The 25,552-nt window shown below is 52.5% G+C and overlaps 2 protein-coding genes across 2 annotated transcripts; one reads left to right on the top strand and one right to left on the bottom strand.

Annotated features, from left to right (window-relative positions):
- Positions 1–4,040: 4,040 nt before the first annotated feature.
- LOC101911380 (keratin, type II cytoskeletal cochleal) lies at positions 4,041–13,969 on the top strand. Its single transcript, XM_027780621.2, has 9 exons — positions 4,041–4,442; positions 5,202–5,410; positions 7,990–8,050; positions 8,543–8,638; positions 9,409–9,573; positions 9,713–9,838; positions 11,058–11,278; positions 11,800–11,834; positions 12,660–13,969. The coding sequence occupies exons 1-9, from the start codon at positions 4,047–4,049 to the stop codon at positions 12,845–12,847; spliced, it is 1,497 nt and encodes a 498-aa protein (XP_027636422.2). The 5' UTR covers positions 4,041–4,046; the 3' UTR covers positions 12,848–13,969.
- Positions 13,970–18,795: 4,826 nt separating this feature from the next.
- Positions 18,796–22,676, bottom strand: LOC101914968 (keratin, type II cuticular Hb4-like). The gene is made up of 9 exons (XM_055792388.1): positions 22,362–22,676; positions 21,660–21,868; positions 21,073–21,133; positions 20,714–20,809; positions 20,298–20,462; positions 20,032–20,157; positions 19,417–19,637; positions 19,084–19,115; positions 18,796–19,019 (listed from the first exon to the last, which is right to left on the bottom strand). The coding sequence occupies exons 1-9, from the start codon at positions 22,674–22,676 to the stop codon at positions 18,796–18,798; spliced, it is 1,449 nt and encodes a 482-aa protein (XP_055648363.1).
- Between the last annotated feature and the right edge of the window lie 2,876 nt (positions 22,677–25,552).

The raw sequence follows: 25,552 nt of genomic DNA, 5'->3' as shown, positions 1-25,552 counted from the left end.
ACGCCGTGGGGTTTAGACCGATGTTCTTTTTGGGTTCCAGCTCACAGAACAAGTACGGCCGATTCTGAGCTCCAGAAGCCGAGCTTTTTGGCAGTGGATTACACAGCCAGCAACAGGCAGCTTCCCAGGAGTGGCCAGGCAGCACGGAGCTGAGCCGAGAGCTTCCCATCCTCGGCAGAGGCAGGAGGAAAGGTGAGATGAGCTGCTGGGGGGACAGGAGCTTGCTGGAAGCCTTGTTAAATGCGGAGCTGCCTCTGCTCGGCAGCAGCTGGCAAGCTGACCCCGGCAAGCTGTGTCCAGCTATTCCTACTGCTCCCTGCGATGCCCCTTGAATGCTAAGGCTGTGCTGCTTTGCTGCAAAAAGGAGCGCAGTTCAGGTGAGACCTGAGGCCGCTGCAGCTGCAGGGCTCTAAGAGCTGGGAGCAAAATGAGGTTCCCGTGTGTAAAACTGCATGAAGTCGCAGTGCAGACAATGCCGATGTGTGTGTCAAGGGCGCTGGAGCAGAGAGGCCACGGAAGGGATTTCCAGTCCTCAGAAAAGCCACTTGTGCATGAAATACATGATGATTTCAGCCCACTCTGTTCATCCAAAGTAAGACTGGGAGGGCAGTGACTTAACGTTAATAGGGGAATCACACCAGGTTCAAGAGAGCCATTTAAGCGCTTCAGAAGTGCATTTAACTAGAAAACTAGTTAAGAAAGAAAGAAACTAAAGACACCAATTAAACAACTTCAAATGAGATGTCAGGCTCTGATTATTGTAGGAGGGTTGCTGTTGCAAGGCAATGAACCGTACCAAGGTACCAACCTTTAGAACAAATGATCCTTCAGATCAGCCAGCCGTGGCCTTTCTGGAAAAGCCGTTTTCCTGTCATCGAGATACTAGGCTGAAGAGCTGCGTCATCATGTTGAGCTTTATAGCCCAAGTGACACAGGAAGGAGGACTAAAGTCAATAAACCCTCATGATAGCTAGCCACCACATCCTAACGTGGCTCATTTGTGCATCACTTTGTTGACATAAGGCGCCTGCATTCGGGACAGTGAGAGAACAAGTTCCCTCTGGAGCAAGCTCTATATGTTTGCAGGAATTATTGATGAGCTAGAAAGTTTGAATGAGGCTACTTAGATCCTGAAAGGGGGGAGCTGTGGTTGCAGCATGGGGGGAACCTTCAGCACGGCAGTTTTGTGGTGGCAGGTGCTGGTGGAGGTGCCGCCGTGTTGGCGTTGCTTTGGGGTGGTGTTAGCAAGAGTTAACAGCTTGAGGATGTCATTGCAAGGGCCCCATCCGTGCCCCATCCTGCTCTTGCGAGACCCCAGTCATGAGACCACCAAAACACTGCTTGTCGGTAGGGCACTAATTAATGTGTGACTCACTGCCGAAGCCCTTCGGAGCAGTCACCGCAACCAAGGAGCGCACTGTGCAAACACAGAACCCAAGGACACTCCCTGCTCCAGACAGCTTTCCGTCCAAACATTGCAATCTGAACAGACAGCAGGAGATATCCCATGGGATATCGACAGAAGATGTGGGAACAATGGGCTGACACTAATCAGCGTAGTAACATGTTCTTTACACTTTTCTGGGTAAATTTACACAATTTTGTTCGCCTGCAGAGGGTTTTCCCCTCTTCCGTTAGGACGTGACCATATTTGATTACACACACACACACACACACGCTTTCTGGGCTAGAATTAAGAGCTTGCTTCATTTTCCCGAGGGTTTGTGAAGGGATTTATCGTTTGTGGCTCTTGCGTTGGCTTTGTGAGTGTTGGTGCACAGCGAGGGGCAGTTCCTGGGGGTGCAGGGACCGGGCTGGCTTCTGTGGCACCAAGCACAGCAAACAACAAGCAGTGTCACAAAGCATTCTGTTCCCTGACAGGGTGTCTAACCAGCTGATACAGTGTTGTCTTCTGTGTTACCAAACCCGAGTCCCTGGGGGTCATTAACCGGGGCTTGGAAGTATTTACCAGCCTGCGCGGTTGTGCAAGTGTGCAGCGTTGCCGTGGCATCCCAACAACACAAGCAAACTCTGCTCTTGTCATCTCTGGATTCCTGGATCCTGCTCAGACTTAACCTGACTTGAAACTGGATTTCAATGGGGAATGTTCACTTTGCAGGATGGGTGCAAGGGGTCTAAACTGGCTCTGGGACACCGAGAGCACGTAGCAGCAAGGTGAACGAGGCTTTCTTGAGTCTGCTGCACTGGCTGGGTTGCTAATGGTACAGAAAAGAAAGCTTGAATTTTGAATGGAAGACAGAGCCATGCTTACCTAAAATCAGTGGTGCTTCATGGCAGTAATTAAGATTAGAAAATGGCTTTTCATTGATCTGGGCCTTGATAGTGCAAACCAGGGTGAAGTTCGGTTCTTACCGTTGAATTAGTGTTTCTGCCGAGGCTGCTGAGAACAGCTTTGCCTTTATGACAGTTTATCTGACAGCAAGTTTGTATTTTACCCGGCTGGATTGCCTTCTGGTTCGCGTGTGATGGTGTGTAAAAAATCCCTGTCCGCTGGTACAAAGGGGTTGAGGCTGGAATGCAACCTGATGAGCTCCAGCAGCCGCGGCTTACCTCGGTGGGAGTTGTTCTTGACTCTTACATCACACATTCGGATTCAATCCCTGCCTTCGCAAGACGGCCCAGGGGAGTTGCGGGAGAGCAGCCTGCCTCTCTCTGTGAACTCACCTGCAGCTATATGTAAAGCAGCTGGAGGCTTCTGCCTTGTTGCTAGTGATGGATGGAAGGAACCCTAGCCTCTCTACATCAGGCATCAGGTCAAGCGTAGCTGGGCGTGCATAGCACGCGAGTTTGCTTTACACTGAACAGGCTATTTTTTTTTTGCTGGTAGAAGCTGAGCCGGCTTGCAGGCCAGGGAGGAATCTTGCCTCATATGCCTCCGTCTGCCTCAGTCCTCCCCTTTTCCCTTCTTCAAAAAGAGAATTTTCTTTTAGCAGCTGCAATTTCCAGCCAACTGGTGTTCCTCCCACAAAGAAGGAAGCTCATACTTTGAACAGGCTGTGGCAGGAATACGTCGCCAGCCCTGTCTTGCTGTCCTGGTGAGGGGAAAAGCCAAAGGGTGACACATTCAGGCCAGACTTTGAAATCTCATGGGGGATTTACACCTGACAGTAAACCTGTGGTAGAGAGACCTGTCCCTTTAAGGCTATTTGAAAATGCAGAAAGCCCATAAAAATAATTTTGTTACTGCCTCTTCTGCATAGGAACCTATACATTTAAGCAGAAACCTGTCGTGTTTCCTCTTGAGTGTGGACGGGCATGTTGGGTATTTCCCCATGCAGGGTGCAGCCCACCTAAACAGTCTTTGTTTTAGTGCTAACAGGAGGGAGAAAGCAAAACCACGGTGCCTGGGGATAGCTTGGCATTGCTTGTGTGCTGCCCTCCTTGCCCTGCATGGCACAGGCTCGCTGGGTGCTGCTGGCAGAGCACGGCGTGTGTGTCCAAGGCTGCAGCTGGCTTTGGTTTATATTAAACTAGGCTGGACGTGATGCTCAGGGCCCTTATCTCTTTTCTGCTGTTTTCCAGGGAGCTACCTGCTCTGCAAGAGTGAAAAATCAACGCATATTCCCCCTCTTCTCATTTCACCGTCCATTTAGGCAAGCGCAGGGGACCGGAGGAGCCTTGAGGGAGCGGGGACGGGACCTGTCCTGTCACAGCGCTCTGCCCAGGGCGCCCGGAGGAGCCCGTGGTTCACGTCCCTGGGCTGTGCCTGCGGCAGAGGCCGAGGGAAGTGCGGAACAATGCCAGGTCCGACCGCAGGAACACGGCGCCAGGTGTGTCCTGTCCCTTCGCTGGCCCTTCCCTCCTCCTCTGCTCGATCCCGCAGGTTGACAGAGGGTGGGAAGGCAGCCAGGCACACCCAGCCCTCCAGGGCAGTAAAATGATCCCTCTTTTGCCCTTGGGCCAAGCCCAGCTTTTCTAACGGATAAAAGGAGAAGCAGTCGGGAGAGCTCACTCCCCTGGTCTCCAGCCCAGCTTCCCTGAGCTTTTGAGTGGTGGGGGGTGTTGCCGACACTCGCCAGGCAGCCATGTCCCGCTCTGTGAGCTTCAGCTCTCGCTCTGCCGCCATCCCAGGGATCAGCCAAGTGCGACTCAGCACCGTCTCCTCGACCCGCGGACTAGGAGGGGGTGCCAGCTTAGGCAGGGCAGGTGGCTTTGGCAGCTCCAGCCTTTACAACCTCGGCTCCAACAAGCAGATCTCCCATGTGGGTACTACCTATTACAGCGTTCCCACTGGAACCAGCTACAGAAGCATGGGATTTGGTGGGACACTCAGCCCCACGGGCATTCAGGAGGTCACCATCAACCAGAGCCTCCTGACGCCCCTGAATCTGGAGATTGACCCCAATATCCAGCGGGTACGCAAGGAGGAGAAGGAGCAAATCAAGACGCTCAACAACAGATTCGCCTCCTTCATTGATAAGGTGAGATGTTGGAAAGACTGATAGCTCCGTGGACACTGCCTAAAAGCAGGTCTGCCCCAAAGCTCACTTAACCCCGGGGGAAATTCATAAGCGGGGTCAGGATCAGGTCCTCAAGAGCATGGTGTGATTTGCCTGCTGCAACCCAGTAACTCTTTAATTAAAGCCCTGCATGCTTTGCTGTCAGTGAAGGGGTTTGCCCTGCTTAGGCTGGCTTTGTACCCCCTTTATTTAGCTGGCATTGCCCCCAGTGCAGGTGCAGGGTTTAAAGATCAAACCTGCACCCAAGCACAGCACCACCAAACTCGGGGAGGAGGGTAATCCTCCCGGTAGAACAGGCCTTTACCTAAGTCAGGGCTCGCTGTGTTTGTTTGCACTACCCTGTACCTCTGTGGCTTTACTCTCTTGCACTAATTAATCCTGTGTAAACTTCAGCTCTGGCATCCCCGAAATGCAAGGAATCCAGACCTGGAGTTTGAGTAATTGGCTGACTTTTGAGGTCTGTGGATAGCTTCTGTCAAGCGTCAGGCAAGCAGAATCTGCTTATCTTTAATCCATATAAAGCCTTGAAGTCATAAAGCAAGCCCCAGAGCAGCAGTTCCCCCTCATGTTTTTATCACCCTCCAGAGTTTAGGTCCTTCCTATGAGCAATCTAAATTCCTCAGATACCGGCCAGAGCCGTCCTTCCCCTGGCTGCAGACTCTGTAGTGGCAGCTCCCCCTTCCTCCTGCTTTCACAAATGACCTCCTGGTTGCTTTCCAGGTCCGCTTCCTGGAGCAGCAAAACAAAATGCTGGAGACCAAATGGACCCTCCTGCAGGACCAGAAGACCACCCGGAGTAACATTGCCCCCATGTTTGAGACCTATATCAACAACCTGCGGCGCCAGCTGGATGGGTTGTTGAACGACAAAGGGCGTTTGGAGGGCGAGCTGAAGAACATGCAGGATCTCGTGGAGGATTTCAAGACCAAGTAACGTACAATGTTCCCACCTAACAGGGTAGTTGAGCTGGCAGGTTGGTCAGGAGCTTGGCAGAGATGTCCCCAGCTTTTCTGCTAGGCAGGGAGATTTATTTTTTTTTTCCAGCCATGAGTTAGGTTGGCCAGGCCAGGGAAGCTGCCTGGATTTGTCCAGGCTGGATCGCTCGCTGTTCCTGGCACGTTCTTCCCACATGGTCTTTGGTGGCTGCATTGCTTTGGCGCCTCCTCAGGGATGGCTTTGGGTTGGATGTGCCGTTTTGGGTCTGTAGGAACCCCACGGGAGCTCAGCAGGCTGGCAGGCGGGGAGCCAGCCGCTGCTTGTTCTGTGGGTGGGTAATGGAGCAGGTGAGCTGTTATTTTTAAGCAACTTTTTCAGTCTAAATCGTGTCGCTTGGGAGGAGTCCCATGAAGAAAGTAGCCTTTGTCCCAGCCTGTGCCCAACCCAGCTGTAAAGGGGAATGCCTTTAATTAAAAAAAAAAAAAAAAAAAAAGGAAAAGAAAGAAAGAGGGAGCTGGCAAACTGGATCGAGCAGGAACTGAAAACAAACAGATCTGATAATCCCCAGGGTGTGTTTAGGGAAAGTCAATAGCCAGTGATTCCCAAGGAGGTGCATAGGAATGATGTTTCCCCCCCGCCCCGCTCAGTCACTTCTACCCTGTGCCCACCCGCAGCTGCACTTTGCATCTCTGCAAGGCAGCAGCACGGGGCTGGTTTGCACCCAGAGGAACTGTAGCCCTAATTTTAGTTGCATGTCACACGACTGCAAGGTGCACAGGTGCATATTTATTCCTTCAGCTTACAGGTCCACGTAAAACCCAACCCTGTCTGTGCTAAGAGAAGGGGAGCAAGAACTGGGAGCCTGAGATGCTAGTGCAGCGGAGGGAGTGAGGCTGTAGTAACGAGCTCAGAACCTGCTTCTCCCCATTTGTACGAAGAAAATACCATCTTCTGTGTAGGATACGTAAAACATGACTAGCGCTCTGTGTGTCGGTTGTAATGTGTAATTTACACAGTAATTCTCAGTTTACATCGGGGGGTCAGGAAGGAGATTTCTACGCACGAGGCTCCAGGGGATGGGCTCAGTCCCTTACTCGGAAGCTGCGTTGATGAGGGGTGCGGTTTGCAGCAAGCAGGGGTAGGAGCAGCCTGTGTCCGCGCTGGCCGTGCGTGCCGAGGTGTGCTGAGGTGTGCCGGACTTCCCAAGGCACGTCGGGAGCCAGTGGAGAACGCTGCGTGACTTGGTAGTTCATTGATCCCTGGTGGAGCTTCCCCCAGGAAATGAGGACTTTCACAGACAATTTAAGAATAATTCAGTCTTTTTACCTGTTATTTATATATCAGATATATTTATTTACCTATATATATTTACCAGACCGTCCATTCTGCGCTGCAGGCTGTGCAGTATTACGCAGCACAATCACGTAATTCCCAGGTCATGTATTACTCTGCAGTAGCAACAGATGCAGGTCATTGGTTCCAAAGGGACAGTGTCCATCTATGCCAGTGTGGGTGGGCAAGCTTCCAGCATGGAGCAGCAGGGGAGGCACATGAAGGCCGTTGGAAGTGAAGTGGCTCACACTTTGGAAGGCAAATTACAGCACCAGCCACGCAGGGACTGTGTAAATAGAGAGCAGTGTTCGAGCTTCGGCAGCAGCAGTTCTGACGCAGCCGGAGCAAGTGGTTCCTGCTCTGTTCCTGGGATGACTTTCAGGATTCGTTCAGCAGATTCCCGCTGTTGGTTTCAGCGGGTTGGCTGTGCACAGGTTGGCGGAAGGCAGGCTCTGAGGGCCAGGTTTGCAAGTGGTGCAAATCCGCGATCCTTCCGTAAAGTCAATGGAACATGATTTTTAGCTGCTGAGGGTCTGGCTCGTTCCATCTAAAGGTGAACACCTAGAGGAGGGTTGTAGCCGCTATTAGAAGTTGGTGCAGCTTTGAAGCGTAGCCACTCGGTTCAGAGTGAGGATAATTCCGTTTAACTCTTACCAGGACAATGGCATGTGATCGACACCTGCACAATATTCTCAAAAGTCTGGAATAAGGGAGCGTGCAGTGAAAGTGGCATTAGCAGGTGCTTTGATCAGCCTAGAGAAATGCGTTGAGTCTGCTTGCGTCTCTTCTGCGTTTGTATTTGTTCTCTTAAGGGGCAAGTGAAAAAGCAGAGAGCCTCAGCTGTCCGTGAGTGAGGACGAGGCACAGAAATCTTCCTAAGTGCAGTGAATTTTAAGGAATATGGCAAAGCAGGGGTGAGAAATGCTTTCCAGGTTAGTGGTCTGGCGGTGTGGACCAGAGTAGCTTTCAGGCATCAGCTCGTCCAACCAGTACCCTGGAACTGTGGCGCACAGCTGGTACCTCTGGTGCAAAGCACACATCGTAGTTGTCCAGCAAGGCTCTGCCTGGGGCTGGCTTGCTTGGAGAGGTCACAGGCTTTGCTGGGGTGGCTCACAAAGAGAAACGGAGGGAGAGGGAAGAGAATCGGGGCAACTCTTCACTGTGATGTTTTTTTCCTTTTACCCAGGCTCTGACTTCACACCAACCCCTTTGTTGGTTTTTTTTTTTTTCTTTCTGGCAGATACGAAGACGAAATCAACAAGCGCACGGCAGCAGAGAACGACTTTGTGGTGCTGAAGAAGGTGCGTGCCATGGGGGTTGGCTGGGACTGATCACAGATGTTTGCAGCCCGTCTCCCCCTTCTGCCCCTACACTCCCTTTGCTCCAGCTGTGCCTAGAGACCTGCAGGTGAAGAACTGCAGCTCTCATTTCTGGCCTCTCTGGAGGCACCAAAGTCTCTCTAGGGAGCTGGGCAGGAGCGCTGGATCCCAGGGGTACCAGAAGTTATGGCTCTGTTTTCCTTTGGGGTGTTTCCGAAGGGCTCCCTGGACGGTTCAAACTGACAGTGGACTTGCAAACACAGGCCCAGGGGACCCTGCAGAACATGTGGGATCCCGCACACCAGCAATATTTAGTATCAGTAGATAGTTTTAGGACGTGGTGGGTCGTTGGGCAGAGAGCAGATGGCTCAGGGAGCTTGGTGGGCTCATGGCTGCTTTTGAAGCCGTCAAAGGCTGGGTGAGCTAAGTCACCAAAGCTGTAGCATTCTCAGTGGATTATCACTCTTTTTTTAGGATGTGGATGCTGCCTACATGAACAAAGTGGAGCTGGAGGCCAAGGTGGATGCGCTGACGGATGAAATTAACTTCCTGAGGTCTCTCTATGAAGCGGTAAGGTCCCTTCTGCTTCTTGCAGCTGCTGCAGTGTAGCACCACTAGCGGGTGAAGAACTGTGAATGGTGACTGAGACCATTAATGTGCTGTTACCAGAGATGAGAGGGGTGATGGAGACATGGAGTCTTCCCTTACATAAGGAAAAAGAAGCCTGCAAGTAAAGTGTGTAACCTGTGAATAGTCACAGTGATTTCTCTGTCTGGAACATGAGATGAATTTGCTGCCAATTTAGCCAGGACATGCATTATTTTTTTGATGCTGTTAGTATGAAAACAAGGAAAACCAGTGTATTGCAGCCAGTGCTGTAGTGCTGGTGTGTGCTGTGTGAGAGAAAGAAAGGAAAGCTCCTTATCCCATACTCCTTCACCTTACCCACTGTTTGCAAGGTAAGAGATTGATTGAACAGGTCACATTGCATCCTTGGGTGAGGTGATGGAGTTTGGCCGTCTTGTTGTTGTGAAGCTGATGCTTAAGCTCCTTGGACTGGCATTTCGTGCTGTGTTCTTACCTCAGGAGTGAGGTAAACTAACCTTGCTGTCCAAACGTGGGTGGTGAGTAGCTCCATTTCTGCTGCTGTGTGTTACTTTGTGCTTTGCAAGGTTGATGGGATTCAGATGGTTTCCTACTAATTAATGATTGTTTTGACTGAATTCTTATTATCTGCCTCCCTTCCCCTTTTCTTCTTGGATTCTCTCTTTAATTGGCTTCCAGAAAAGGGTCCCTTAAAAGTCAGTGATTAATGGTATTGTTTTTAATTCGACTGGCAGGAGCTTCGTGAGCTGCAGGCCCAGATCTCTGACACCTCCGTGGTGCTGTCTATGGACAACAGCCGAAACCTGGACCTGGACGGCATCATCGCCGAGGTCAAAGCGCAGTACGAGGAGATCGCCAACCGGAGCCGGGCAGAGGCAGAGTCCTGGTACCAGAGCAAGGTGAGTTATGGGAGAGATAAAGGCAGTGACAGCTTCTGCTTTTAGCCAGAAAAAAACATGTTTATGGGAGAGATTTCAGCCAGCTGATTGACTGCCGGCCTGACTCCATCCTTTTCTCTTGCCCTGTTTTATGTCACAGTACGAGGCGCTGCAGGTCACTGCTGGGAAACACGGAGATGACCTGCGCAACGCAAAGAACGAGATCTCAGAGATAAACCGCATGATCCAGAGGCTGGAGGGTGAAATTGAAAACGTGAAGGCCCAGGTGAGGAGCTGCCCTTCTCCTGCTGCAGAGCAGTGGATTTAGCAGCAGCAGCTGTGCCAGGGATCTGGGCGTAACACAACATGGGTAGAAACGTTTTGGGGGTGGCTGCCGTGCTCACCCCCACGGCTGAGAGTTGTGAGCCACAGGATGCTGACAGGCAGCTGCACAGCTGGTGAGAAGGAGCCCGCAGGCCACCCCGCAGCGCAGAAGGGGAGTGATGCAGAGCCGCTTCCAAAGGGCAAGGCTGCATGTGGTCCCCCTCCCAGCCACACACATTCCTTGTGCCCTCCTGCTTCTGGGAGCTTTGTCCACTCCCTTTTTGCAGAAAGGAACGCTGTGTTTGGGCGTATAAAAGAATTTTCCAGCTGTACGGGAGTTCTGTTTGCTTTCTCCCGGGGCTCTTATCGGTTTATCAAAAGGCTGGTGAAAGCCAGACCAGTGAGTGGTTGAGACCATGTTCAGGGCTGAAAACTGGCTGTGAATAACCAGGGTGCACGAAGCTGGAGATAAGCCAGTGTGATTCATGCGTTCATATTTATTTGGTTTCAGGGCAGGGAGGCTTCAACACACACTTACAAGCAAGGAGCTGACCCAGCACAGCTTTCTTGAGTAATGAGAGTATAAAGCACAGGTTCATTGTGAGCCCTTCCTGCCAAACATGGGGCTTTTTTGGAGGTGTAGGGGCACAGCTGAGGGTGCATCGGACTGCCAGCTCGATGCGGCCCCACAGGGATGCTTTTGGGGTCAGTCTGCATTGTTTGGTAACTGCAGGGCTGCTCCAGTCCAGGCTTGCCTCGCATCAAAGCTTGCTGGAGACCAGCTGGCTCTGAACAAGCTGTGGGGCAAAACAGGAGAGGAAACCTGAGCGTGCAGTAACCCTCAGTGTTGTGCTGTTGTGTGCGGCGTGGGTGGGCTGAGAAGCTGAGGAACACCTGAAGAAAGTCTTCTGAAAATGTACCCAGTGGAGAGAAATAGGGTCTGCCTTATGGAAGAACGTATCTTGGGGTGAGATGAGCTTCCTTTGTAGGCTGATCTCCATCCAGTGCCCCCAAAAATGTGTAGGCGTGAATTCCTAGGGATGTGAGTTGAGCAGATGGCTCCAGGGCTCTGCAGATACACAGGGATGGTCTGGCCAGTAGATGTCAGGAGTCCATGGGCAGTGGTGTGCTCCATCAAGGAGGTGAGATGCCCACTGACATACCCTGCTCCGTCCTTGCAGCGTGCCAAGCTGGAGGCGGCTATTGCTGAAGCCGAGGAACGTGGCGAGTTGGCTGTCAAAGATGCCAAGGCAAAACTGGAGGAGCTGGAGGCAGCCCTGCAGAAGGCAAAGCAGGACATGGCCCGGCAGCTGCGCGAGTACCAGGAGCTGATGAACGTCAAGCTGGCCCTGGACATCGAGATCGCGACCTACAGGAAGCTGCTGGAGGGCGAGGAGAGCAGGTGGGGGCAACTGGTGGGCTTTACGTGGGGAAGGGTCCAGCCCTTTGTTCCCTTTGCTTGGGGACACTGTGGGGGCCCAATTCCAGTTTCTGCAAGGAAATGCAGAAGAAGAAACCTTGCATTTGAAATTGAGTTTTGGTCTTGAAAATGCTTTGGCTGAAGAGGCAAATCCTGGGGAAAATTTGATACTTACGGTGAAAACAGGCAAAGAGGAGAAAAGTTGTTTTCCATCATATTCAATACTGTGGCAGAGAATTTCCGAGTGGCTCAAATCCCCACGGAATTAGGACAGAGCTTCCATGCTCTTCCAGCTCCCCCCGGGTGATAACAGAGCTTGTAAATGTAGGGCCAGAACAAAGCGCTGGATGGCACACTTATCTTGTCTGAATTATTTACAACAGCAATAATAACTCACTGCCATTGTCTCCATCCCCAGCGCCGAGGCCCTGGGGGAGCACTGAGTAATGCTGAGTCTCACCCATCCTTTTCCTTTCTGCCTTTGTGTTTTTCTTCCCTGACAGGTTGGCTGGTGATGGAGTTGGCAGCGTCAATATCTGTGAGTTGATTTTAGAATTTGTAACAGTTACACATAGGTAACGTGTGTGTTAAATACACCTATGGAAAATGCAGGTGAGGACCAGCTGGGTCGGTGTGGTGGGGCCTCGCCGCGCCCTGCCTTAGCTCCTCAGCCCAGTTAAGCCCCTTCTCAAGCAGGAGCCCCCCGAGACAGAAGCTAATCGTGTGCTCTTGGCTCCGTGGTGGACTTCAGCTCGAACTCATCTGTTAGAAATTTAACTTGGGAGAATGCTGATCTTTCTTTCCTCCTGTTTTTGGACAGAGAAAAATGTACTAATGACAAAATGCCTTGCCTAATCGGAGGTTAGCACAAAGGTGATGTTAGAGGGTGTCTTTCCAGCTTGGGAGGCACCGAGTGATCACCGTGCCTGGACGCTGGGTGGGTGCTGGTGGCTCGGGGAAGCTGTCTGCAGCTCTAAACCAGTTGGCTGCACTTTTCATCCACTTCATTGCTGCCGATAGCTGGTGAGCCGCATGCCCACAGCCTCTTGGGTGCACCCAGAGATGAGCTGGGTGTGTTTATGATACGGGGTTCTCCGTGCTGCAGCTGGTCCTGAGCCAGAGCGAGTGACGGAGAAGGGGATGGATTGCTCAGCCCCCACGTGCATCTGGCTCAGCACAGGGAATAAATGCTCTGGGCCAAAACGTGAAAGGGATTAGTGTCCCAGGCCCTGTGTTTTGCGGGAGATTGTAGTGAGTTTTCATCTGGTTGCTGCAATTTAAAAAAGCCATTTTTGTGGGAGCGCCAAGCCGGGGTTGAAGTTTCCTGGTGCTCACATTTTGTTTCCTCCTCTCTGTGCCACAGCTGTGGTCAGCTCCAGCGGTGGAGGTGGCTATTCCGGTTCCAGCGGACTCCTGGGAGGAGGAATCGGAGGAGGCCTTAGCCTGGGAGCAGGCATGGGCAGCGGGGCGCTCGGCTTCTCCTCTGGGGGTGGCTCCAAATCCTACACCGTCACCACAACCTCGTCCAGCAGGAGAAGCTTCAGGAAGTAACTACAGGCGTGGAGAGCAGCGGGGTATCAGTTACGTGGGAGGAGGGAAACCTTAAAAAGAAAAGTCGTGTTGCCTTTTATAGGACAAATTGGCTGCAACATTTCTGCAGTGATGAACGAATTGGAATAAGACACATCAGAGCACCTGACCCTGCCGTCTCATGCCTAAGGCTTGATCCTGCACTGTTGAACTTGGCGGGAACCGTTCCACTGAGAGCAGGTTCAAGCCTGTAGGGTGAAATTTATCCAGTGAAGCAGGCGGGATAACGCTTTTGTTACTTGTGTGCTTGGTACCCCCTGCTCAGGGCTGGATTTCACCCTTTGAAGGGCAAAGTAATCATGTGAGTGGCAAGCTATTCTGCATTTCTTGCTGTGGTTTTACAAAAGAGACCAGAAGATTATCTCCCTCTTAATATGGTTTGGAAGACTTTATTCCCTTAGGCTTCTCAGAGAAGGCCAACCCCTGTTAAGATTTCAGCCTGGGTTTGTTTTCTTAAAGTATACCAAGAAGTAAACAGTGAAACTGTTCTGGGCCTCTCATTTTCTTTGGAAATGGGCTCAGAAATGGAATTCAACGATTTTCCTCCAAACGAAGCTGGTTTCTCACCGAAAACAATGCAGAGAAATGTACTTGCAGGCTCTTTATAGGAAAGTAACTCATAAAGAAGCTCCCCCGCCCATTCCCTCTCCTTAAGAGAAGCCCGAAGCTTAAGGGATACAAAGCTGCTTAAAATGATAAGTAGCACATTAAAACAGGAGGTAACATTCCCCATCCTCGGGTGTCTCTGATTACCACCCTGTATTTTAAGGTGTGTCTGTGATAGTGTAGTGATACCTGGTGTCTGTACTACAGCGAGGAAAAAGCGTGTTTTGTTGATGCATCATTACAATAACCACTTGTTCCTGCCAAAATGTGTCTTCAACTTAAACATGCCAGGGAAATAGTTAGGTCGTTACTGCAGTAGGAAGAATTGTTAGATAAATAACTCCAAGAAACTGCGCAGAATTGTCGCGTCGCGTGCTCAGCCATGTCCTAGCAGTGTATCTTTGGTTGACTTTTTATGCCTTTGTGGTCTGAGAGTTTGTCATGAGGCCGCTAATAAAGTTTCCCTATTGCATGCTTCTTCGGTCCCAGCGGAGTTCCTTGTCTGTGCTGCTCAGGAAAAAATCCCAATGTCACCCACCCCTTTCCGGCTGTGTCCCCCGGAGCAGTGCCACGCTCTGCTCAGGGTCAGGGGTCAGGGTTTGCTGCCTGCAGTCTCGTTCCTGGGTGAGTGTTACCTTGCCTGCTCTGCACCGTCTGGGCAGTGGCGGGACGGGACTGGTTTTGTTCCAGCACTTTGCCTGAGCCCAGCTCCTGATCAGGGCTGAAACCAGTCCCTCTCTGAGCACCATCTCCCCTCAAGGAGAGGAGCTACGTGCTGGAGGAGACACCTCTCCTGCAGATGGCCAAAACTCGGAGAGGTGAAACTGAGCCTTCCTGCGTGGAGACGACTCATTCCTGCTCCTTTTGGGATGCTGTGGGGTAAGAAGGGCTCACCCCACGGGTGGTTTGTGCTTGCTCCCACCCCCCAGATGTGTGGCGAGCCCTCCGGGGAGCTGCTGCCGCAGAGGGCATCACCGCAGCGGGGCTGGGGCCAGGCAGAGCTTTTGTAGCCACTGAGAAAAGCTCTTCCCTCCAGGACGAGGATGGCATCCCTGAAGGATGCTTCACCTGCCTGTGTGCTACCCAGACCCCGTTCCAACGCAGCCCAGCACCTCACGGCCAAGTGAGCGCGGTGCTGAGCCTGTGGGTGGCTTTGCTACACGTGCAGCACTAACGGCCAGGAAGGGAGGAAGCCAGGCTGCCCAGCAGAGCCAGCATACCCAGCTCGCGGCTTTTATGTTGCAGCCAGAAAATCAAAATTAAAAAAAAAAAAAAAAAAAAATCCCTTGAAGTTAGTTGGAATGAAGAGCTCAGACAGACGTTGCCCAGATGTTTTTGGTGGGGGCTGGCGCTGGTTGCTGTCCTTTGCCCGGCTTTGCAGCGCTTGGTGAGGAGCTGTGGGGTGGTCTTGGCATTACAGGAGATCAGCAGCTCCGTCGCTGCCCCTCGAATTCGTGGCTCTCGGGCTTGCAGCGTGGCCTGGGCAGGAGCACGTGCCAGCTGCGTGGCTGCAGCTTTGCCGCGTCCACGGAAGGACACGGTGCGTCGTGGTGCTGGGGACAAGGGTCTACGCGCTTCGGGGGACCGCGGGAAGGAGCTTTGTGAGTCCGTGGGGATGGGGGGACTTGGTGCTTTGTGCTTTTCTTGGGGTCCAACCTTGGCTCAGCCTGGGCTGGTGCGTGGAGCTGGTTGAAATTGGATCTCTGCTTGGAGGGGCTGCTGGCGTTGCCAAGGCAAAGTGCCCTGAGCTGGTGTAAAAGCAGGTGTGTTCGGTGCCTTGTTGACTGTCATTGTCCTTGGGTTAGATTCAGGGGAAATAACAGAAGCAGCTTCACAATGGGGGAGATTTTAGCACTTCTAGAGAAGCGAGACAGCCGTGATTGAGACACCGAGCTGCCGCCCGCTGCCGAGCCCCCCACCACCAACAGGCTGAGCGGCACTGAGCTGCAGGGGTGCTGCCACCCGTCACCCATCTCTCCTTGTCACCCCTCTCTCCTCGCCGGGGCTGAGCCTCCTGGGTGCCAGACTTCGCCTCCCACTGCCTGTCTGAAGAGCCGCTGAGCTGCCTGCGCTGGTGGGCTGGGTGTCGCTGCTGGGGAGAACAGCGGCACAAGAAGAACCACGATGGCAGCACACGGGCTTCGAGGTACGGAAAGGTAGAAGAAGCCGTAACACGGCGCAGAAGGCAGGCTATTTTGGCCTCCCTGCTTTGCAGCAGTGACTAAGAAAAATAAGCAGCATCTGAAATGTGCATAAAATCCCACCCAGGCAAAGGGTGTTGGTGTCAGTGCGGGGCCAGGAACGCGCCTGGTCTGGCTGCCGGGGACCCTGGGGCCACCCGAGGGACACTGTTCTGCTCATGCATCGGGGCAGGGTAAGGCTGGGACATCCCAGCCCTGTTTTCCCTCCCGTTATGGTTTAGCAGGTAACGGTGCACGATCGGGAGTGCATCCACCTGTGCCTTCCTCAGTACAGCTCCGTAGCTGATGCCTTCATCGCTGGAACACCCCAAAGCCCGTCGCTGTTATCACATCACTGAAATATCTGAGCAGCTCTGCCCTGGTGAGGCTGTTACAGCTGGGGAGGTCGCCCCCTGCATGGGCTTTACTCACAGGCATTCGAGATGCCCATCTGGTTGCGTTTGGGACCATCAGTAATATATCCTCTCCCCCAGCCAGCTCCGCCAGCAAACCTTGCTGCTTCCCGAGCTCATAAAAGCAGCGATGTTCCTTCTCTCCTTCTCGTGGCACTGCTGGTTTCCACGCCGGGTGTAAAGCCTGGTTCTCCCTGCCAAGGCTCAGAGCACTTCAGCTTCTGCCTCTTGCTCTCTGTAGGCTAAAGTGCACAATAATTATACCTTATTTATGTATACTTTGTAAGTTTTTTATCTAATACTTTACGTAATGCTTCTTTGAGTGTTTCTGCCACCTCTGCTTGCTCCCGGCCTCTGTATTTCTCCCCACCTCGTGAGCTGTCCTGATTTTCTCTCTGGTAAGTGCCCCACTGTGTTCCTTCTGGACCATCTCTGGTGGTTCCTTCTGGGCTGCGTTGCAGGATGGGGTCCCTTTGCTCCATCCGCCTCCCGCCACGGCATTGCCGTACCCCCAGCTGCAAGCGCTGGGGTGTGAGGCTGGACGTGTGTTCCTGTGATAACTGAGGTCACTGGCAACGCGCTTCCTTCGCCCGCGGATGGCAAGAGGGTTTTACAAAGGAAGTGAGTTCTGCTCTGTTCTGTGGGGAAACTGAGGCAGAGGAGGGGTGAGCGTTTGGGTGCAACCAGGCCTGGGAAGGAAGCTGCAGATGGTGGGGAGCGTTCTTCAGTTCCCCCATGTTTAAGCTGCGTTTGCTTCAGTTTCCATCACTTTTTCAGTAACTACTAAGGCTAAAACCCCACTCCGAGGTTGGTTGAGATTTTCATCTTCTGTTTAAAAGGAATTAAACGGCACAAAACCAGTATGGGCTGGCCTGAGTCCCCAGCTCCACTGGGTAAGGTGCGGGGGAGACAACTCCAGTCCTGGGAGGGCTTCCACCTGAGATGCCTAACTAGCTTGATGGGAAGCCTAATTGGCTTGATGAGGTTATAAAGGGCAACACCCCACAGACTGGAGATGAGAAGAGGTTACTCCAGAGGGAGGTGGTGGGACTTTGTGCTCGGGGCAGCTCCAGCCTGGGAAGGGGTTCATGGCACAGGCCAGGAGCTGGGTCTGCCCTGCCCCCGGGGGTCCTGCAATGAGCTGAGCCGGGACCTGGTCAGCGCCAGGGTGAGGGGAAGGACGAGGGGGTGTCACACCACCCAGAGCTGCCAGGTAAGTCGAGGCAATTGGTGACGGTTTTAAGGGGATCTAGCAATCAATGGTAGCAATGAAAAGTTTCAGTTAGCTTTATGCAAATTGCTAGAGCATCTTTGCTTAGTCAGTGCCTTCTAAATGTTTTTGTTGCGTTGGTTTTCCTGGGGGAAAAAACCCATTTGGGGCTCCACCCTGTCGTAACGAAGACATCTGACCTGGGAAGCACCCGCGTCTGGTGCCTCGCTGGCAGCCAGCTCTCGTAACGGCTCAGCTTTGGGTGGAATGGGTCCTGCTCCTCGTGCGCAGGTGTGAGGGAGAAGAGGGCTGTGCCTTCAGCTCGGTGCTGCTCTGGAGAGGTTATAACCCCGCTCCCTGCGTAGCTGCTCATCTGCATGGGAATGGATGTGCTGGGGGCTGTGGGAGACCATTGGGGTGTCTGGGTTACGAAGGAAGAGCCCCCATCGGGTGTAAGGCTTGCCTGTGCCTGCTGCAGACCCCTGTAAGCTTTGGCATTTGAGATCGGGGAGCAGACACAAGAATTAACCCTCCTTTCCCCAAAGGAAGGTGGGTGTAGGTAACCGAGTTGCTATGTCAATTTATTGGAGACGCAAGACTAAAGCGAGAATAAAAGCTGCTGGCAAAATACGTGGGCATCAGAAATAAATCTCTGCTTCCCCTTTCCCTTCAAACAGGGTCGATGTACTTAACTCCAAGTTCAGCGCCCTTGATGCTGGGTGACTGGGAAGGCAACTGGTGCTGGTCTCACATGTTTCAGGTGGGGTTTGGATCCCTGGAACAAGATCGCAGAGGAGCTTTGTGCCTTAAGGCAGCGTGTCAACGGATCAACCCCTTGAACCCGCACCGGAACCCTGGTCCCCCGGCCGTCCGGTCGCGATGCCCTTTGTGGCAACGGATGAGCCAGACCATTGAAAAACCCAGATGAAAAGTTGTGGATCGGTTTCAAAACAGGTAACGCGAGTACGTCAGCCTCGGACAGCAGCAGCCCTTGAAACCCACCCCTTGGGGCAAGTAATCGATGAGATCGATGTGGCGTGCGAGGGAGCTGCGAGCTGGGCAGCTGCGGGGGGGCTCTGCTCGTGCCAGGGTGTATCTGTAGCTAAAAGGCTGAGTGATAGGACTGGGTTGGTGCGGGGTGAGAGCTGCTGGGGCAGCTGGGATGGATAAAGTGCGAATGAAAACGCTCCGAGGTGGAAGGCGCCGTCTCTCCCACTTCATTTCAATCCTTGAACCTGTAGGAGTGGGAAGATCAGGGAGCTACACCAAAGGCATCAGAGCAATGGGCACGATGAGGGGGATTTTAGCCCTTCTTGCTCCTAGATTCCCTGGCAGCAATAGCAAAACTCTCGAGCATAGAAAAGATCTCTTTGCTTTCTGTACCCCCACGTAACGGGGAACGCGCAGGCGGTGCTGGGGAGCAGGATGTGCGCTGGCTCTGGCTCGGCTGTTGCTGTGCGTGTCGCTTCGTTTCCAGCCTTGCCATTTATCTATGGCTCTTCACATGTTGGCCCTGGCTGACTTGGTCACAGATCCCTCCGTCATGTGGGAGCAACTTGTGCCCCTGCTAACGCCATCACAGCAGCTCAGCGCCGTGCTGCTGGTCCAGCACGTGTTTCTGTTGGCTGATCCATGGGCACTTGCAAAGCCAGGCTCCGGGGTGTAGGGGAGACCTCCCTGCGAACCACAAGCAGCTGCAAAAGGAGAGCAGAGCTGAGTTTCAGCTTAGGGAACTCCCTGGAGAAAAGGCAGAAGGGGCGTGGGTTTGGTGGAAGGCGAATAACTTACAGATGCTGACGGGGAAGCCTTCTGCACCGAGCCTGTAGGGAGTGGGAGAAGGTTGCATGTCACCAGCCTGTCCTCAAGTGCAAAGCCCTTTAGCCTCAGAAGCGAGCCTGACCCTCCCGAGCCTGTCCCACCATTCGGAGGCAGCAGGACCAGCTGTTTGGGTGGGTTTGCACTGGTGGAGGCCCATCAGGACTGATGGGGAGAACTGATCTTGCATCAGGGCTGTGTGGCGATGTGCAGCGTGGCAGCTGCGATAGAATCGTCCAGACGTTTCTTCTTCCAACCCAGGCACCTAGAGCAGCTTGTGCAGCCCTGCTGGGGTCTGTCACCCACCTGCTCTCCTCGACCTCCAGCAGCTTCCTATAGGTGACGATTTCGATGTCCAGGGCCAGCTTGACGTTCATCAGCTCCTGGTACTCGCAGCTCTGCCGGGCCAGGTCAGCCTTGGCTTTCTGCAGAGCATCCTCCAGCTCGGCCAGTTTCTGCTTTGCATCCTTGAGGGTCATTTCCCCACGCTGCTCCGCATCGGCCACAGCAGTTTCCAGCTTGCAGCGCTACAGGGAGTGAGACACCATCAGTCTTGGCTGTTTCTTGCTGTCTTCAAGCGTAACGTGTTACCGAGAGGCGGGTTTAAAGCCTGGTTGCACGTTCAGCCCAGCAGTAAGATGGAGATGCGATCCCCTCTGGCAGGGGTTTGGGGCAGCCGGAGATGCAGTTTCGGTGCCCCCCCCCCCCGTGTTGCTGGCGGAGGATGGGGTGTTGTAACCGCATCTGCCTTCAGGTGCTGCATGAGTTGGGCTTTCATGCAGCCCGACCTGGAGCAGCAGAGCCAGCTCATGATCGCCCTTTGCGAGGTGCAACAGCACCATTTAATTCGGCCGTGGGAGCTTGCAGGAACAGCAATTCCCTCTGTGCCCTGCTGGAACAACCAGACCTGGCTGTGCTCACCTGGTCCTTGGCGCTTTTGACTTCTCCGTCCAGCCTCTGCACTACCCGGTTCAGCTCAGCTATCCTGGGTTTCGTCTCTCGCAGGCTGTCAGCATTTCTGCCTGCAGTGGCTCGCAGCTCCTCAAACTAAAAAAACACCCAAAAGACATCGTTGCCTATCCCCAAAACACGTGCTCTGGGTGAAATCAGAGCAAATCAGGAGAGTGGGGGGTGTTTCTCTGGATTTGAAATTGGTCCCGGATCCTCCCGCTGCCCAGTGTTCTTACCTTGCTCTCATGCCACGCCTGTGCTTCTGCCCGGCTCCTGCGGGCACCGTCCTCGTACCGAGCCTTGATGTCCGCAGTGATGCCATCCACATCAAGGTCTTGGCTGTGGCCCATCTGCACGACCACTGAGGAATCTGCGATCTGGGCCCGCAGCTGGTGGATTTCCTGGTGGCAACACGGAGCTGAGCTGGTCAGAGAGATACTGGTCCCGCTGTGCTCCCAGTCCAGCCCCAAGCCGGGGTATCACCCGCGTTGCACCGCTTGGTCCCCCTTTGCAGTGACCATGCAGACGTGAATTGCTGATGCTCATCGTTCACCACAAGGGGTGACCACTGCCCTGCGTCCCCCCTTCCTCCCCCTCCAAAACCCAGCTGGGAAATGCAAACCACGGCTGGTGCAATGTTAAGGCTTCTTACCTCCTTGTAGAACGTTCTCAGGAATTCAGCCTCTTCTTTCAGGCTTTCCACCTTGGCTTCCAGCTCTGCTTTGTTTAAGAAAAAACAGTCCGCGTCCTGGAGAGGCGGTGGGGATAGAAGAAGGAAGGTTATTGGCAAGAGCAGGCTTGGGGCTGCCCTTGGGGTGAGGGACTCTCGCTGCTGGTGCCGTGACTGCGCCAGCGCCCCGTTACGCAGCTGCTGATGATTTTAGTCCGAGCAAACCCACGCACCAGCTCCTGCTTGTACTTGTCCCGTGTGCTGCTTTGGGGAAATAAATCACTGTGTGCAGCCCAAAGACCTGAACCTGAGGAGGAGAGTTCAAACAGCCCCTTGCTCACCTTCTTCAGGGCAACAAACTCCCTCTCGGTGCTCGTCCGCTGGCTGCGCTCATCCTTGTACCTGCATGGGAAAACGGGAGATCTTTGAATTCGGTGCAATTACACCTTTGTTTGGGTTTCTTCAGGCCTTCTCTCAAGAAGTGAAACTCTTTTTTTTTTTTTTTTTTTTTTTTTTTTTTTTTTTTTTTCCCTCTCCCCAAACAGTGTTTTGGGATGCTTTGGTCTTGTTTCGTAGCCCATGGGAAAGCAAATGTGTTTTCAGGGAGGTTTCTGCATCTTTATAAATTTGCAGCAGAACTGTTTTTTCGTTTGACCTCTGCAACAGTGAATACCGGCTGAGTGTTTCTAAATGCTAATTCCTTGAATTAGGAAGGAGAGAAAGAGAACCTCAAAGAGGTACATCCTCTGTTCCCTCCATCTCTGTCAGCTGGGACCTTGTCTTGTATACTGAGATCCTGGTAGATCTCTCCATCCACCTGTTCATTCCCTGGAACCATTTACTACCATGGAAAGTTCACGGTCTGTGCCTGCTTACAAATTGTGAACATTTTGAGCCCTGCGTTCATATCTCTTGGTTTCTTACTTACGTTTTCTTGTTGGTTTCCAAACCCTGCTGTGCAGTTTTCAGGTCTGTTTCTAACTGGGCTCTGTTGCTCCCCAGTGCTTCCAGCTGCTTCTTCAAGTAACCGATATAAGCCTCCAACGTGGGCACGATGCTGTTCTTGTAGGGGTTTTGACCCTGCAGAAAGCTCCACTTGGTCTCCAGCACCTTGTTCTGCTGTTCCAGAAATCGAACCTGAATCCCAGAAAGCAAAATAGGAAATGAGATGAGGATGAAGAGCTCAGGAGAGCCAGTGTCCGTGCAACAGCAGGGAAACGTGTTGCTGCTGCTGCTACACGAGTGCAGTGTGTCCTGTTCCCGTGTGCTTCTGTTCTGGGCCACCCAGGTGGAAATGCACCAAGCAAACAAAGTGCTTCTAGAAAGGAGAGATTTGCAACACATTTGGGATGAGTGGAGAGGAATGGGAAGGGACTGGGAGGCTGATGAAACTAGTTTTAGCTTATTCCCTCCTTGTAGTGAGGCACAGAGATCGGAGCAATGGTGCCTGTACACTGAAGCTTCCCCAGTTGCTCATAACCCCCTTGGTGCTCAGCTGGCACCCTTAGGAAATTGTCCTCAATGTCTCAAATGAGTTGTCTTACATGGGTTCCGTGCCCTTTCCGCACCAGGCACCTCCCGTGGACTCCAGTGCCTGCAAACTGGGACTGGGAGGGGGGTCTTAGCTCACCTTGTCAATGAAAGAAGCAAATTTGTTGTTGAGGGCCTTGATCTGCTCTTTCTCCTGGAACTTCACCGTTTGCACGTTGGGGTCGAGCTCCAGTGTGAGCGGTTGGAGCAGTTGCTCGTTGATGGTGATGGGTGTGATGGTGCGTGGCCTGAAGACCCCACCAGCCCTGTAGCCAAAGCCAGCGCCTCCGCAGCCAAGCCCTGTGCTGGCTGCACCAAAGCCGCATCCACGTCTTCCAGCCACTGCCGTGGTCCTGGAGTGTGCCACCCCACTGAGGCTTCTGCTGCTGGAGTAACCCAAGCCACGGTAGCCCATGCCACCACCCCAGTGACACGAAGCAGCACTGAAACTGCGTCGATTCCTGGGAAAAGCTACGGAGGAAGAGCAGAAATTCCTGATGGCATGGCCAGAGCTGCTGCTGTAGGAGCAGCAAGACATGGATGCTGGTGGGAGAGGGGTTGGTGCAGGCGATGCGCTGGGAGCAGATCCCAAGTGTGTTTCCCTCTGACCACGGTGGAGCACCTTCTTCCTTTTATTTGTGTGGAAAATGGGGCGAGGCTGCGTGAAACTTCCACCAAATATTTTGTGATGCAAAGAATGTGAACTGCTTAGCATGTTGTGCTCACCAGCAGAGAACGCGGCAGTGTGTTTGTCCCATAAAGGCTTGAAGGACGCTGTTAAGGCAGAGCGGTCGTGTTTAGTTCTTGTGTAATAGCAACAAAAATGAGGGGAGTTGTGCTGGGTGATTTGCTTTCGGGAGACGTGATCAAAACTGCAGATTCCCTTTTTATAGGTTGGATGAATCGGATCTCAGACTTTGGAAATGGAAAATCCTTTTCTATCAAAGGGTGTCTTGACGTTTTGCTGGTACCTCAGCTTGCCAGTGAGAGCTTTGAAGGAGAATGTGATTCAGCCTGCTGTTTAATAAAAACTATCAGTAATAAATGTGAATTTACTGAGAATTAACGAACAAAGTCTTGCAGGCAGGTTAGTGGTAAATGACCGTGTTTTGTTGGTTCTGCCTACAAAAAGGCAACACGGTTTAACGCTGGGCGAATATCCATGGGGCCACATGTGTTTCTCAAGGTGATTTTTCTGCAGGTTGCTGATACGAGTGTTTTCCAACATGGTAATTTATCTGGGGGGAATTGCTGATCAGTTGAAATTGAAACCGATACTTGGAACCTGGTAGCTTTTTGCAGACACTTATTGGCCAAATCCTCAGAAAACCGGCGTCTCCTGTCCCACATCCCTCAGCCTGGGGTTGGGTTCCCACCTGGTGTGGGGCAGGGCCAGGCTTGGTCCTTCGCCTCCTCCACTGGTATGCGCGTGCGGGTCCCGGGAAGGACCTGTGTGGGAGGGCAGCGTCTTTGGTAGGGGCAGGGTGGAAGATTCCAACTAATGATTTTGCTTTGTTTACTGCGTTTCTTTCCCCTTCCCTATTCAGTGGTTGGTTACAATTGCAAGCCAAAATTACCAGCTTTGCTGCTAGGATCTGGGAGCGCTGGGACGCTGCAGCTCCCGGGCTCGCAGGCGTCCTTAGGGGAACGGAGCATGAGAAGATCTGGAGTTAATCCTGCCATCGTCCTCAATCTTCACGTGTCAGACTATGTTGCACCAGACTGTAGATGTATTTTATGGTGCTCTGGTTGCATCTCTTCCACCCGCATTGTTGTTCTAGGAAACACTTTCTGCTCGGGATGAGACAACTGGTGCCAGATGTGACTGCAGAGCATTTTTGGACAGAAATCCGAGAATGGGGGGTTGCAGGAGGCTGGGCTTGCAGGGAGGTGACCCAGAAAGAGAGAGAGGTGATGGATAAGGCTGCAGGTTCTCCAATGCAACAGGGCAAAAAGGCAGTTGAATGTGTTATTGAATGGACTCCAAAAAACCTGCGATGTTTTGAGCTAGCTCAGTTAAGCCAAATAGTCCAAATCAGGCTGAGCATGAGCCCTTTTGGTGCTACTTAGTGTTTTTTTTTAACGGAAAAATCTCAATTAAAAAAAGAAAACAAGCCTTTGTTTCAGAAAAAAAACCCTTTTTGATGGGAGAATTCCTCCTTTTCCAGCCTACCACAGTCTTCAGAGGACAAAAGTATCACCCGGTTTGTTCCTGTTATGTTCTTTTATCCCAGCTGTAGCCACGGTGATTCTGAGCATCCCTCCCTCCTTCATCCTGGTCTGGGGGGGGATCAGGTCAGGGGTGTGATGTTTGCTGAGTGATGGACACAGGAGCAGCATGGTGGGGGAGATGTTGTGACCTGATGTCCTCACCCCTCCCTCTTCCCAGGAACCAGCTCTCCACCTTGCATTTTCCAAAAGCCAGTGGCTCTCTTGGGGACACTAAAGAGAGATGTCTTTGGCCTGGGTTTGAGTTTGGGGTTGTTTTTTTTCATAAATTGTCTCGTTAGCATGTGTTTTGTAACTCTAAAAAGAAAAGTTGTATCATGTCATCTCAGACTTGCTGTGTCAATTTATTGGGGAGAAATAGAGAAACAAGATAAAGGCAACAACAAGCATCATAGAGGAATCTGATGATCTAGTTGAGACTCCTCTGCTCCCCTGGATTTTTACCTTTTCGTCGCAATCATGTCCATACACTGGAGGAGCAGAAACTTCTCTCCCGCAGTATTTTTAACCCAGTTATCTTTCCAGGCAAGGGGTTCCTTAGTGCACATGCTGTGCTAGCTGTGCGCTGCCTTGGTAAAATAGCTTTGCCGTCCAGGCTTTGCCAGACCTACACAGCCCAGGAGGAACAGGCAAACTTTGGCAAGAGCCGATTTGTAAACCTGTAGCATGAGGTGACGAAAAGACCAAGTTTCTTAATGGTAGTAAGGGAATAAGTGATGCGGCATGGATCAAACGCTTTAACACCCCCCACCCCCCCCCCATGTGCCCTGTGTGTGCTGCTAGCAGGCTGCTGCTGTCGTGAACTGGTGGAGCAAGGACCCTCCTTTCAAATGCTTTCTGTTTTTTTAGTATTTGATTTTTAGTCTTTTGACCTGTAGGAGGTTGTAGAGGATCCCAGTTTGACACTGGAGATCTTCCCACTCACAGCACTATCCACCTGTGCTGGTATGAGAGTACGAGTGTCCCCAGAGGTGGTAATGCCTTTGCTGCAGATGCCTCCTCCGGTCACCAGCTTTCTGCTTCTGGACTGGGATCTGCTGCTGGAAGAGTTGCTGCCATCAA

The sequence above is a fragment of the Falco peregrinus genome, chromosome 19, assembly GCF_023634155.1.
Source record: "Falco peregrinus isolate bFalPer1 chromosome 19, bFalPer1.pri, whole genome shotgun sequence".
In the NCBI taxonomy this organism is placed as follows: Eukaryota; Metazoa; Chordata; class Aves; order Falconiformes; family Falconidae; genus Falco; species Falco peregrinus.
Note: the sequence above shows the minus strand (reverse complement) of the source record. Positions and strands in the feature narration are given on the sequence as shown.